Raw genomic sequence first — 14,988 nt, forward strand, 5'->3', positions numbered from 1 at the left:
GTAGGTCAATTGGTAAGAGCATCGCATGTATAATGTGAATACGTGGGTTCATGCCCCACCTGCAGCCAGTTGCTTTCTTATCCGCTTTCATTTTCATTAATTTATCGTTTCTTCATTTCAGTTCATAAACACAACAAATTTTTCCTGTGCTGTTGTTGGTGTCTCTTTCTTGGCTTCTTATGATATGAGATAAAAATCGGGCCCTCGGTATCCTTTGCATTCGTTCATTACAGAGAGAGGTTTCCAATGCGGCAGCCGGATACCTTCGGGTAGCATGTGTAGGATTATTGACCAGTTGCTTCATGAAAAAAAAAGGTCACGTGGACGTGGCACCAACAGCAGAAAGGCTGTTGCACAACCGCCGTCAAGGTCATGGGTGATAGCGCTTGCTAACACTCCCAGGTTTAGTTCTAACGGATTGACAGACGTACCCCGGAAAGTGGATGGGCAAGCGGCACAGCGGTAGCTCATTTGGTAAAAGCATCGCACGCTTAATGCAGAGACTTAGGTTTATGCCGGATCGGCGGCCAGGTATTTCATCGTCCACTTTAATGTTCATTCATTCACCATTTCCTTATTTCATATATAAAGCACAAGTAATTTTCCCTGTGCGGCCCTTGGTGCCATTCTTTGTTGGCTTCTTATGATATGACTAATAATACTCGGGCTTTTGGTTTCATTCTTGTCGTTCATAAAACAATATCGCATCTTAGTTGATCATACACTGTGAACATTTTCTTGAAACGTTCTTTTTAGGAGCAACCAGGGCCGGTTCGCGGTGATCAACTCAGTGTAATAGCAAACGGGGGTTTTCATTTCTGTATATGGTTTACCATCTCCACTTTATAACATGCAATGTGCAGCCGCACAAGTTTTGGCACATAGTTTCTGCACGCTGGTGCCTATGTACAGGTTTTTTCATATCGAAGCCATTAACCTCTAGTTGCTCATGATATTTCGCGACATGTCCTCACAGAAAAAAATAAAATAAACTTTAGTGATTGAAGACCTTAGTTCATACATCCTTTTACAGCACGCATACAACATGCAGCGAAACATTCGTTTCAATAAAGTACAAGCATAAAAGAAACATCCAAATTATATATTTGACGATAAGGTACTCCTGCGAACGATGCGAAGCACGTAGCGCTCCCCGCACAAGTTTCCCGATAATGATTACTGTTGCGCAAGCTTCCGCGATAAGGCAGCTTGCGACGCGGGGAGTGATATGACTAGCCTTTCGTACATAGAAGAACCAGCCCAGGTAAGTAATTTTATTCTTGTTGCAGCACAGATATGGACAGGCAACGCATAGTTAGAACTGCTGAGTAGTAGCGGGAATGCGAGGAGCGGCAATGGGAAGAAGTCGAAATCCGACCAGAGGCGGCGTGCTGTCAAAATTATCATTACACCAATTACTACAATTATCCTAAATTATTCATTTCTACCTTTATTTTAATGCAATAGAACGTTACATAACACTTAAGCAGTTGTAGAGGTGGTGTTCAACAGCTTCGCTGGACAGGGCCGGGATGGGGAGTCTATCTTTTTATGAGTCTATCTTTTTATGTAAAAAAAAAACGTGGCATTGCGCACATGCTAGGTACCTAAAGTGGCCGTTAAAGTTATAGCTTACCGTTATAGTTTGGCATTGAATTGATTAACGCCTGTGACTTGGCTCCTAAAGAATTGGTGTGAATCCAAACAAAGGAGATTTGTTGTCTATTACGAAACTCACCTGTAGACCTTTGGCTGCTAACTTCACAGCAATGGATGCAAGGATGTATTTATAAAAAGGGCTTGGGTCCACTAGACCGTAGTGGTAAATGCGATGGTCGTCCCACAACTTGTCTAAGTGTATCTTGGTCGAAGCGTTGCCCACGATTTTCACCATTGAAGCCTCAGTGCTGCATGTGCTGATAAAAAAAACGTGTGAAAAAAAAGCACGTCAGAATTACCTAGATAACGCACTCCTGTGATGCTTGCAATGAAAATAACCTCTGTGCAGTTCACGAGTACATGTCACAGCGCTTTCGAATGCACATTGTTGCGGCCCGAGTACGTTAAAGACACCGAAACTGGTTGATTTGTGTCATCCAAGCTTTAACTGATGTTTTCAACCGAAGCTTGTATTGGCTCACAAGTGGCGTTGTACTGTCAAGCAAAAAAACGCAGTTGCTCCCAGAAGAGAGCAACTGCGGGAAAGGGCAGCTTGATGAGGTGACGGTCGAGCCAGCGCCGGACGTGAGTTATTACCAAGGAGTGCAACTGCATTGGCGAGTGCGACCAATCAGAGCCGTTTCGTTTCCGCCGGGAAATTTATTTGTTTATTTACTTCAGAATGCCTTACCACCCTCAAAGTGAGGCATTGAGCAAAAGGAGCAGTATATGGAAAATACATAGAATATATGACATCTACAAGACCGCAGCAGTTTACATACTACTACCGTAAGTGCAACCGAGTGCAGGAAAGGGTTTCGCGCGCCCTGCCCGCCGGCTTCGTTGCCATTCGGTTCAGTCTCGGGAAACGGATGGGACGGCCACGCGTTTTGTGTTGCCTGAAGGAACGGGCAGCATATGCGACTAGCGGCGGCGAGCAGTAAGCTATGAAAACGCTCGCCGTCGACACGGCGATCCAGCCATCAGAGCCACCAAAGCCCAGGCGATCCGACCACAACCACAAGATGCCGAGCTGAATGAGCGGGAGCCCGAAGGCAATCCGGCTCTGTTACCTCTGGGTTACTTAATCGTGACAAAGGTCAGGTGCACGCCGGACGATTTTCGTTGACCCCCATTTATCGGTGTGAGCAGAGTTGGTCCTTCGTTATATTTTCTTTTTATTTCTTGATACTGCCAACCCTCTCTCAGGGTTATCACAGGAGTGGTGTTTCGAAGGTAGCATACACAAAAACAATAATAATTGGTAGGAGCCGGACAACAGTTGGCAAAAATCCAAAGAAACGCAAATGAAAAAAAAAAGTTTCAATTCTGTAGACCAAGAGGGTAGTGCCTTCTAAGAGCGTATGCATTTATGGCAATCAGTGGGAACATTGTGGTGCGTTAAAGGAATGTTTTGGTGAGGGATTGGCGGTGAAGTGAAAGGATAGGCGCCAATTGATTTGCACCCTCGCGGCAGAGGGCACATTGACTTGAAGCGCCGAATTTAAACCTTAAAGCGATTTTTTGCAGCTGGCCCTGGAACTGTCATGGGCGAGGGAGTGTTATGCAGTTTGTGTGCACGCGCATGTTTGGAGAGGATGCCGGAACGGGGGGAGCGTGATTAGGCGTGTGCACGTGTTAAATGTGCGTGAGTATGGTTGTACGCGCGCGTGCACGTGTTGCGTGCACGTGCCTGCGTATTTGCATTTGAATGCATACGAGTGCGTGTGCGTGAACATTCGCGGCACGTGTGCGTACGTGTTAGTACATGTTTGCGGCGCATATGTGGGCGCGTGTGGATAGGTGCGTGTGCGAATGTGTCTTCGTGTTTAAGCGATCATGCGCGCTAACAAATATGTGCGTGTTTGAGTGCGCATGGATACCTATGCGTGCGCATTGTCTGTATTTGTGAGTTCGAGGGAGAAAGAGTCTATGAGTGTGTGGGAGTGCAAGGCAGAGACAGAGCGCGCGTGTGTGTGCAAGGCAGGGGGATCTTGTTTGGGCGTAGGTGCAAGCAAGAGTGTATACGTAAGTGCAAAGGAGAGAGAAAGCGTATGCCTGTGGGCCAGGGAGAGAGAGGGCGTGCTTGCGTGTGTTCGTGTGAGGGAGAGAGTGTGTGTTTGTATCTACGTGCGAGGGTGTGTGTGCGACTGAGAGTGTGTATGTGTGTGTGTGTGTGTGTGTGTGTGTGTGTGTGTGTGTGTGTGTGTGTGTGTGTGTGTGTGTGTGTGTGTGTGTGTGTGTGTGTGTGTGTGTGCGCGTGTGTGTGCGTGCGTGCGTGCGCGCGCATTGGCGTGCGACTGAACATATTCCTGCTTACACCTAGGGCGATATAACGTAAAACTATTCCAAGCTGTTCTATTGAAATTTTGAAATACGCCATTCGCGATTGCTCAAAAACTTTTTTGGACCACCGCTACTTCACCTGTCTGTCACGCGACGTCATGAAAACCACGATAGTTACGCATCTGATATGACGTGCGCACACTGATTATGCATGATTTGCCCGAATAAAAGAAATATGGTTATTTCTGATTCGACGCATTTTCGCCATTCGCCGTCCGCTATTGGTCGAAAGTTCTTTGCCTGCACTCACTTCACCGGCTTGTCACACGACGTCCCAAAAGTGAAAAAACACACCACGTCAAAGTGACGTGTGCGGTTTAAGATGCATTAACGTGGCGAAAAGACTTATTTTTTTTCTGAATAACCACAGGCTGGTCCCGCTCCGAAATGAATCAAAGATAGCTGCCACCGATCGCTCAGGCACTCACTACTTTTAACTGCCGGAGAGCATGGGCTTATTTGCGGATAATTTTTTTTTTGCGTGGCCGTGTAGCATTTTGAGCACTGTCGGCACGTTTACAACCTCTTTCTGCCAACTCTTTGCAGAGAATCCATTTACCGTCATTCTTAAGCTTCCATTACATGCCGCTGCGATTTTCGACTAGCCACCGCAAGCTAAGTAAGGTGGACAAATCGTAGACGCCGGCACCACCCTGTTCATCCGGTTATCCATTTTCAGGGCAGTGCCTCGCCCCATGGAATGCCTCTACACTTGAGCATGCTCCTAACCTCTTGCCAGCCAATTAGATAACACGAGCCGCTCAGTGTAGGCAATATGATTCGTTTTTGAAGCAAACAAAAGTGGCCTCCTGTGAACGAGGAGAGCGTTCGCTTGGTCGGTTCAGACAACCCTGCGGGGGACTGCCTCATGCTTCCGTAGGCGGTTACGTAAGTTTGTCGTCAGGATATTGAAATAAAAGCATATTAGAATAGATTTACGTTATAGGGCCCCTACTATCGGAAGCAAATGGAATCTACAAATTTAAATCCATATTTAGAACCATGAGACAAGAACGAATGACACTTTATTGACAGCATTAGGTATTTTAGAAAGCGAAAGCGACGCAAGAAGAAGTCATTTGTGACGTCATTATGGCCGCCCTTGATCGGCACGATTTAGTGAGAAGTTGCTAAATGGTTCACCTTCATTATGTTCCTTCCGATTGCGGCAGCGCGATGCCTCTGTGCCAGTGAATCGCTAAACCTACGCCGTATGGAAAGACACTGATCCCGAACGCACACTCCTGTAGAGCCTAGCGGCAGGATTGACTGTAGCACATCAAGCCGCCGGCATTAATAACTCAACCGCACTTCCAATTTCAGTTTTGATCGCTCGCGTTTTGAGTGCTAGCTGGCACGCCTTGTGCCGGCTCTGCTGAACGCGCCGGCATTTGAAGTTCTTTTTTTTTTTTTGCTTCTAGTGTTGAACGACGCCCGGTCTTAGTGTGGAATTGTTTCATTATTAGGTTAAAATGATTGCGAACGATCTTTACAAGCCTCCATCGAATGTGCGCCATGTGCAGTTTAATGAAATAAACGCAAGACGTCTTGTCAGACAAAAAGAATTATTTATTTTGCTCTGTGTGAACGCTCTTTCCTGACTTTTTGTGCCTATTCATCCAACATTGTGGCGCCAGGCAAGCAGCACCAGTTTCCGTACGAAGCTCCACCGGACGGCATCAGCTGAAAAAGGTAAATTAGAATTACGCGTAATTTTTGGTATTTATACAGAGTAATACTGGGTGTAGAAGGCAAACGTGCTCTTACACTCTAACTTTACACCTTTTCAGTCGTATCTTGCCACACAATAAAGGTCATCTATCTTGTCCGCATTTCCTTTCTTTAACGCTGCGAGCCCGGTACTTCCCAGTAAAGAACGGCATGCGCGTTATCTGCATGACATAGGATTGCCGATAGGTGCGGCGTTTTCAAGAACCAAAACGCAAGCAAGGCAGATGATGATTATAACTGTGTGGCAGATATTAACACCGAAAGGTGTAAACTTTCTTTAGAGTGTAAAAGAGTTGCACCCTTTGGCTTGTATGGGCCGTATAACGTAAAACTATTCCAATATATTTTTATTCCAATCTCTGACGAGAAAAGCCACCAGGGGGCCGAGTGGAGCGGACGCGCTTCGCATGGGCTGCTGCTTTTATCGCGAGTTATTGCAGTTAACCTTAACCAAACTTAACGATTTTGTGTCATTGAACTCGACACGGCAATTGGCATCGAAAGTCGCCAGAATTACCGCGGTGAGTGGATTTGTTTACCTTGAGACAACGAGCAACCAGCACCTCGACATATTCGAACACCGTTCTCCGAACGCCGCACGCGAACCAGGAGCGGGCCCGCGTGGCCTCGCGAGCACCGAGAATGGCTGAGGAAACGAACGGCAGTGCTCACGAAATGGACAAAGAGAACAATAGCCAAGACTCCACAGCGGCCCAGAGCAACATGGAATTCGATGAGAACAGCGGCAAGACGCTGAGTCAAGCTGGCCCATGGTTCCAAGCAATCAAGGAAAGAAAAAAACAAGAAGGCGCCGAACGAGGACCTTATACAAGAGGGAGGAAAGCAAGGAAACCCCCAGAACCAGCATGGAGGACTGAACGCGAGGAGCAACCCGAGAGTGGAAGTAAGCATGCAAGCCAACAGCAACCACCAACGGCAGCAAGATCAGGGAAGCCGAACCAACGGCAAGCCACCGCCGCGACGCGTGACGCCGCTGCCAGAGAATGATTACAAGGGGGTATACCGACCAAGAACCGGCATGAAACTGTCCAGCTGGCCGGACGAGAAGATCACCGAAGGACTTGCAAGGGCAAGTGGTTCTCCTTTCAAAGAATTTTGCGCGAACGTAACCATCCAAACGCAGTGGAAGCAGAACCTGATAATTTCCATCACCGCAGACGAGGACTACGCACTGAAGCTCGGTTCCATCAGCAGCATCGAAGTTGGGGCGGCCACATACGAGATGACGCCGTACATCAAACCGCTCCCAGGAACAGTACGTGGAGTCGTGCACGGTATCACTGCGTGTACGACGGAGAAACGACTTGCGGAACTACTGGCAGCCAGCAACTGTGGCATCCTGAATGCGACGATGCTCGGCAAATCCACCTCAGCAGTTATCACCTTCGAAGGTCTGCACATCCCTTTCTATGTGAAGGTGGCCGGCTCGTACACACGCTGCCGCCCATACCGCAGATCGGTACAGTATTGCAAGGCCTTCGGAGAAATCGGCCACCGGCAGGACGTATGCTCCAACCCAGACAAACATATCTGCAACCGGTGCGGGATGCAGAACCCACAAGCAGATCATGATTGCCAGTTACAGTGCAAACTATGTGGACTACCTCACGAGACGGCAAGCAAGGAGTGCGAGAAAGGGCTCAAGCCAAGACCCCCACCTCTGTACGTGAGGGAGAGAAGTAAATCAAGAGGCCGACAACCACCTATAACAAGGGAGACAAGTTCAAGCTCCTCGCAATATGGAACAAGTAAGCCACAGCAAGAACAGCAGAAGATCAGCTGCGAGGAAGCGATAGCCAGTTCCAAGTCGACAACCGACCGATTTCCCTCACTGCCGACACAAGAGCGAAATTCGAGATACGAGGAAACCATCTCCTCCCTCACAAGGCAAAACGCCGACCTGATGACGCGGAATGAAGTGCTCATGAAGCGTCTAGAAGAGCAAGAGGTACGTCAGGAGGAACGGGACCAAAGAGCTCAGGCTAGGGAACAAGCCCTGGAAAGGAAGCCCTAACATCTCATTGACCAATTGCAAAAACAGTAGAAACCGACCAAAACACCAACGCCGCCGAGGGAACATACTCCCCCGATAGAGCACCTGGAATCGGGAATAGAGTACGAGATGAACAAGGCCCGAACCGAAGACAAGGCCGAACTCAGAAATGAGTTCCGAGCCGAACTGGCTCAGGCCGTCGACACCATAAGCAAATCTGTGGCAGCCACCGTCCAAGCAGCCGTAAAAACGCTCCACCAGGAGATCACCCAGATGGGCAACGAGCTCAGTCAACGCATCTCCATCCTGGAAGGGGAAAAAGAGCAGGCAAGGAAAAAGCCAAAATACCCCATCAGAGAAGCCCAGATGAACGAGACTCCGGGAAGCCAAGATGGCGAATAAGATAGCAAAGAAGAAAGAAGCGACCGAAACCCTCAAAATTTGGCACTAGAATTGCAGAGGAATAAATCGGAAACGGCAAAATTTACTTCACCTATGCACCCTACACCAGCCTGACGTCATCGCGTTACAGGAAACAAACAAATAATATTACGATGCGCGGCTACAAAACGCACATTGCCCAAGGAAGGACCCGGACCGCCGTCCTCATCAAGAAGCACTACACGACGCAGCAGCACCAAATCAACCACAGAATCGAACACACTCTGATTGAGCTGGTTCCTCCCAAGAAAACCCTGCAGAGCCTCTACATTCCTGAAAGTATACAGTCCTCCGCGCGATACATTAAAGGACTTGGACAAGTTCCTGAGAGAAGTGAAGAAAGTCACCAACGGTCAAAAACTTCTCGTGGTGGGTGACTTTAACGCTCCACACGTGGCTTGGGGCTACCGATAAACCAACAAGAAGGGTATGGACGTGCACAACGCGGCACAACACCACCAGCTGACGTTGTGGACCGATCCTCTAATACCAACTAGAATCGGCAACAGTGTCTCCAGAGACACCACCCCAGACCTGACCTTCTCCACTGGCTTAAGGCAAGTCGAGTGGTCGAGACTGGACGAGACTCTGTGCAGCGACCATCATATCATCCAGACCGAAATCATGCACCACAAAACTCCCGTGAGATTAGGTCGGGCCAAGATTACGGACTGGCCTGCTTTTCGGAAAGATGAACACCCCAGAAGCCTAGAGGACATCGAGGAGTGCACCAAGAAGGTAATGGACTTGGTTACCAAGTACACAAATACCATCCAACTCACTGCGGACAATCCCGAAGTCGACCCACACCTGCTTCACCTCTGGGAGGCCAGACGAGGACTTTTGAAGAGATGGAAGAAGCAGAAGAGAAACCGCAAACTCAAGATCCGCATTGCAGCAGTTTCGCGGCAGGCGGAGGAGTATGCTGAAAAACTCGGACGTCAGAACTGGAATCAAGTGTGCGATCAGTTACAGGGAACCCTCAGCAACCGAAAGACCTGGGCCATTCTAAAGACCCTTCTGGCGAAGACGGAATCAAAAACTGCCACGGGGCAACACATACAAAGACTTATACACAACTTCCAGGGAACCGAAGAAGCGCTCGAAGCCATCCCCTGGAAATACATCGGAGACGAGCAACAACGGAAGACGCAGCCAGTCATTCACCCGGAGTACGAGGGGGAACCCAATCGGGATTTAGACCAACCTTTCACCAAGTCGGAGATCGTGGCAGCCTTAAGAAATCTCATAAGAAATACGATGTCCGGCAGGGATAAAATTAACAACAAGACCCTCCGTAACCTGGACGACGGGGCGACAGAGAGTTTACTAAGGTATGTCAATGAAAGCTGGGAGACCGGCAGTATACCGGCTTCCTGGAAGTACGCGGACGTAATGATGATCCCGAAACCCGGCAAGCCCATCAATCTACAGAACCTGCGTCCGATCTCTCTCACGTCACGCGCGGGAAAACTCTTCGAGCTCATGGTCCACAATCGTCTCTCGCCCTACCTGGAAGAAGCCGGGCACCTGCCGAACACTATGTTCGGTTTCCGGCCTAACCTCTCCACCCAGGACATTCTACTTCAGCTTAAAGAAGAAGTCATCGACGGCCTCAGCACATTCCACAAGAGTGCCATCCTGGCACTCGACGTGAAGGGAGCCTTCGACAACGTCTCACACGAAGCAGTGCTAAACAGCCTACAACATACCAACTGTGGACGGCGGATATACAACTACGTCCGGGACTTCCTGACGGGTAGAACGGCGACCATAGGCCTGGGGAATCTCAGGACCGAGAAGTTTCAAATACCGCAGAAAGGAACCACCTAAGGGTCGGTCATCTCCCCGTTGCTGTTCAATATAGCGATGACGGGATTGCCGAACCTCTTGGAGAACATCAGGGGTATCCGTCACGCAATGTATGCAGACGACCTGACCATGTGGACGTGCACGGGATCGGCGGGCGAACAACAAGACGCCCTGCAGGAAGCTATCGACGGGACCGAGCAGTATCTACACCGCTGCGGTCTTTCATGGGCGCCGTAAAAGTCGGAGCTCCTGATCCTCAAAAAGACAACAAGAGGGTGGCCACCGCAGGAGACACCTGACCCAACGTTGACACTAAATGGAGTCAACATACCCAAGGTGGACACACTCCGTATTCTGGGCCTCACTCTCCAGAAGGACGGTGCCGGTCTCGCCGCCACTAAAAAACTGCAAGCGACAGTTACCCAAGTCGTGCACTTGGTGCGAAGAGTGACATACAAAAAGCACGGCCTGAAAGAGCATGACACAATCAGAATAATACAAGCCCTGATAATCAGCAGAGTCACTTACGGCACCCCATACCTGGGTCTCAAGAACAGCGAGAGAGACAAATTGAACACTCTAATACTAAAGACCTACACGCTGACACTGGGGCTTCCAGCGACGACGTCGACGGAGAAGCTACTCAGCCTGGGCATCCACAATACTTGGGAGGAAATAGTAGAGGCCCACAAGACGAGCCAGATAGAGCGACTCAAGCTCACCAGCACGGGTAGGGACACGTTAATAAGACTGGGCTACCCACTCGAATATGATTCCACAAAACAGCGGGTTCCTCTACCCCTGAGGGAGAAGATCATGGTGGGGGCCAACATCCCGAGAAACATGCACCCTGAATACCACAAAGAAAGGACGCGAGCGCGAGTGAAAGCTCTACTTAAGGCCTACGAAGGACCGAAACAAGGAGAAGTCCGATACACCGACGCGGCAAAGTACAAGAACAGAGCGGCCCCCGCTACCAGCGTGATCAACGGCCAAGGACAAGAGGTAGCAGCGGCCTCGGTAAGCACTCCAGACATCGACTGCGCGGAAGAAACGGCGATAGCCCTGGTGGCCACTACGGGAAACGAGAGGGAGATCTAATCACAATTATCACCGACTCAAAACAGCATGTAGAAATTATCAAAAGGGCCGCATTTCCAAACAAGCCCTCAGCATCCTCGAAAACGAGACAATTTTCCAGAAGTGTACATTGTCTGGGCCCCGGGACACGAGTCCCTGGCGGGTAATGTAGCGGCTAATGCCGCTGCCCGAGATCACATTCTCCGGGCTATCCCACCAGGTTCACGAGCACCAGTAGACCAACAAGATAGCGTCCCGAAAAGATACGCCGATATCCTGAGTAGAAGGATCTATCCACCCCCGCATCCCCAGCTGACAAGAGAAGAGGCGGTCATCTTCCGAAAACTACAGACCAGCACATTCCCGCACGGCACCCTGCTACACGCCATGTATCCTACAAGCTATACTCACAAATGCGCCTTGTGCTCTACGCCCAATACCCTCTACCACATGGTATGGGAATGTCAAAAAAACCCATCGACACCTCCCATCACCGGACCAACCGTCGAGCAGTGGGAGGCACAGCTGACAAGCTCGACCCCTGAAGACCAGCATCGCCTGGTGAGCAGGGCCAAGCTATCAGCTCAGGCCCACGGCATCCTGGACTAGGGACGCCGCCCACCTCGGACGATTTCACCGTCGGCTCATTTCAACTAATAAAGTTTATTCCTCCTCCTCCAATCTCTGACATCAAATTTGCGTATCCGCCGACGCAAACATCGGACGGTCACCCGATGTCGGAAAAAAAAACAATTTTTTTCCGAGTCGGAAAAAAAACCAATCAAATGTTCACCTCGTTCATAGGAACTCACTTTTGTTTGCTTAAAGAACGAATAACATTGCCTACATGGAGCGGCTTGTCTTATTGGCTCACAAGAGTCGAGGAACACGTTCAATTGAAGAGGGATTCGATCGGGCCGAGCCACTGCACTGAATATCGATAACTGGATGAAGAGGGTGGTACCGGCGTCTGCGATTGGGCCGCTTTCTCTTACTCAGCTTCCGGTGGCTCGTGGACAATCGCGGCGGTATGCAACGGAAGCTTAAGACTGACGCTAAACCGGATAAGCACCAAAAGAGAGTTGGCCACGTTACACGGCCACGCAAAAAGATTTATTACACGCAAATAAACTCATGCTCTCCGGAAGGAGCTAGTAGCCAGTGCCAGAGCGATCGGTGGCAGCCATCATTTATTCCTTTCGGAACGGGGCAGCCGGCGGCTATTCAGAATGAAATTAAGTTTCGTTCAGCAGATTAGTGCCTCTTTGCAATGCAATGACGCGTACGCGTCACTTTGACGCAGGATGTTTTTGCGGTTTTGTGACGTCGCGTGAGAGGCAGGTGAAGTGGGCGTAGCCCGAAATCTTTTGACCAATAGCCGAATGCTAATAGCAAAAAAGTGTCGAATCCGAAATAATCATTTTTGTTTTGTTCGGCTAAATTATGCATACTCAGTGTGCACACGTTATATCAGATGGGGAGTTATCGCGGTTTTTGTGACGTGGTGTGCCAGACAGGTGAAGTGAGAGTGGTCCAAGAAAGTTTTTGACCAATCGCGGTGGGCTGATTGCAGAGTTGGAATAGAAAAATTTGGAATAGTTTTACGTTATACTGCCTTATACTTCCCCGGCAACAATAATCGTTATCTGCCTTGCTTGCGCTTCCTTTCTTGAAAAAGCAACGCTCGCTATTTTCCTGTTGAGAATGATGCGTCAAGCTGACAACGCGCAAGCCGTTCTTGAATAGGAAGTACCGGCCTCGCAGCGGTAAAGAAATGCTGGAAAGACAGATGACGGTTATTGTTTGGGGACAAAATACAGCTCATAGGGTGTAAACATTGTTTAGTGTGCATGCCGTTCCTGACACGGAACTACCGGGCTCGCAACGTTCAGCAAAGGAAACGTTGGCAAGACTGTTAGCGTGCATTGTTTTGAGGCAGACATACACACCGACGGGTGCAGTTTTTAAGTGTGTGTGAAAGTGGTGAATGGGCGGCATAACAACAACAACAATTCGTTTTTGCAAACATGACGTAGGTAGTACCCGACTCCATCACAAACAATACCATATAATATGAAGAAAAGCAGCTTTCCAAGCATTCCCCATTCCCTGGCATTATTGCCTGCACTTTAAGAATACAAATATATGGACAACCGCGCTTTTGCAAAACGACGTGCCAACCGCCGACGCGATGGTACGCTACGTACACACAGGTGGCCGCAAGAAAGGCTCCCACCAGACTATCCTCGCCACTCGCAGAATGCCTTCTACTAGCGCTCAAGAAAAATACGTGGGTGCAAAGCCTGTTTTCAGTCGTTCAGGGCATGAATGTTCGAGTTACATGTTCCTGGTTCTCGAGCCCCTTGGAGTTACTTTAGCGTGTTCTCTCGGAGCCAGAGACGCTCCCCCGTGTTATCACCCGTGGCAATCGCTCGACGCACTACCGACAAGCGTGAGTGCCGAAAGACGCTATATGTTGTCACGGGGCACTGCGTCACACGGCCGAGCTGTATTTTGTTAACTGCGTCACAAGTTCGGGTGAGGTGAGCGTGCCCAATAACTACCGAAATAGGTTACATAATGTTAGAGCTCATAGAAAGTATAGCAAACATGTACCAGTACTCTTCACTTACTCAAATTATTTGTGCCACGACGACCGAGCTGTTTTTCGCTAAATGTGGCACAAGTCTGAGCTCCGTGTCATAAGCCTAAATTACTTGAAATGCATCGCATACCGACAAGCAAAATTACTCACCTTGCCGTAGTGCTGTAGTGCTGTAGTGCCGTAGTGCTGTACTGTCGAAGTGCTGATAGTACTGGAATTCTGAGAATTGTCTCTTAATGTGTAAGCATTGTATCTCTCGGCTATGACTTCGTTTTTGCCCACTTGCTTTTCCTAGGCGCGTCTAGCTATGGCCTTTCCGGTGGCAAGGAATGCTAAGCCTGTTGTAGAAAGCTGTCAGATTCTCTCGCCGTGTCCGTTCGCTTCAATGCAACAGTACTAATTGAGCTGTAGCGCCGGGTACAAGCAAGCCTCGACGGAGCAGAGCGTTGAAAGTGATTACCAGCCGCCACAGTAGTGCGTCAGGCGCTGCGTGAGGAGCGTGCATCGCCTCGATGTCATTTCGCACTCGGGTTCGCTCTCGCTAGTGTATGTAATGCGCACGTTCCTTGTCCACGCAAGTCGTCGCCTGCGTTCCGACTGCGCCTTGGCGACGCCCAATGAAAACGCGCCAAGCGTCTCAACGCGTCCGCTTGCCCTCGAGGTGTTTATATCTCTAAGGATGCTGAGCAGCATTCAATTGAACATTCGGCCACTCCAACATCTCAAGTTGGCGCACACCCAAATTTCATGTTCACCTACCCCAAATTTCAGTTAAGGGCAGCCCTAAATATAAGTTGACCCACCCCTAGATTTCAACCTGGCCGATCCCTATTTATGTTGGCCCACCCCCGAATCTAAGTTTCCGTGTCCATATTTTCTTTGGCCCGCCCCGAGATTTCATGTTGGCCCATATCCATATTTAGGTTGATGATGATGATGGTATGTGGTATTTTATGGCGCAAAGGCCAATCATGGGCAAAGAGTGGCAAGCAATGTTTTAATGCAGTCAATGACGCATTTAATGGCAAATGACATCGTGGTTGGCTATAACAATGTAACCTTACTGTATAGGGCCTAAAACAGGAGTAAAATAACTACATATCCATTAAAACAGTCACAATGACTTTTCAGATGTGCTATGAATTTAATAGATATGCTTTGACTGAATGAGACAATAAAATATATAAACGCTAACCGCAATATTGCCTTAACGAGACCCTTAAGTGCAAGGGCCTGTAGACACGTGCTCTACAAAGTGCTACTATCGCCGCAGCAGCCTCTGGTAAGATGCTGTGCTACG

General features: G+C 49.1%; 1 protein-coding gene across 2 annotated transcripts in view; it reads right to left on the reverse strand.

The window, feature by feature from the left end:
- The window catches only part of LOC142578035 (uncharacterized), a 132,664-nt gene extending 118,431 nt beyond the window's left edge, over nt 1-14,233 (reverse strand). For both annotated transcript variants that reach the window (XM_075687457.1, XM_075687456.1), the window contains exons 1-2: nt 13,839-14,233; nt 1,739-1,916 (exon numbers count right to left, since the gene is read on the reverse strand). In XM_075687457.1, the coding sequence (XP_075543572.1) occupies nt 1,739-1,894 (156 nt within the window). In that variant the 5' untranslated portion in view covers nt 1,895-1,916; nt 13,839-14,233. The remainder of the gene's footprint in view (nt 1-1,738; nt 1,917-13,838) is intronic.
- Between the last annotated feature and the right edge of the window lie 755 nt (nt 14,234-14,988).

The sequence above is a fragment of the Dermacentor variabilis genome, chromosome 4 (assembly GCF_050947875.1).
Source record: "Dermacentor variabilis isolate Ectoservices chromosome 4, ASM5094787v1, whole genome shotgun sequence".
Lineage (NCBI taxonomy): Eukaryota > Metazoa > Arthropoda > Arachnida > Ixodida > Ixodidae > Dermacentor > Dermacentor variabilis.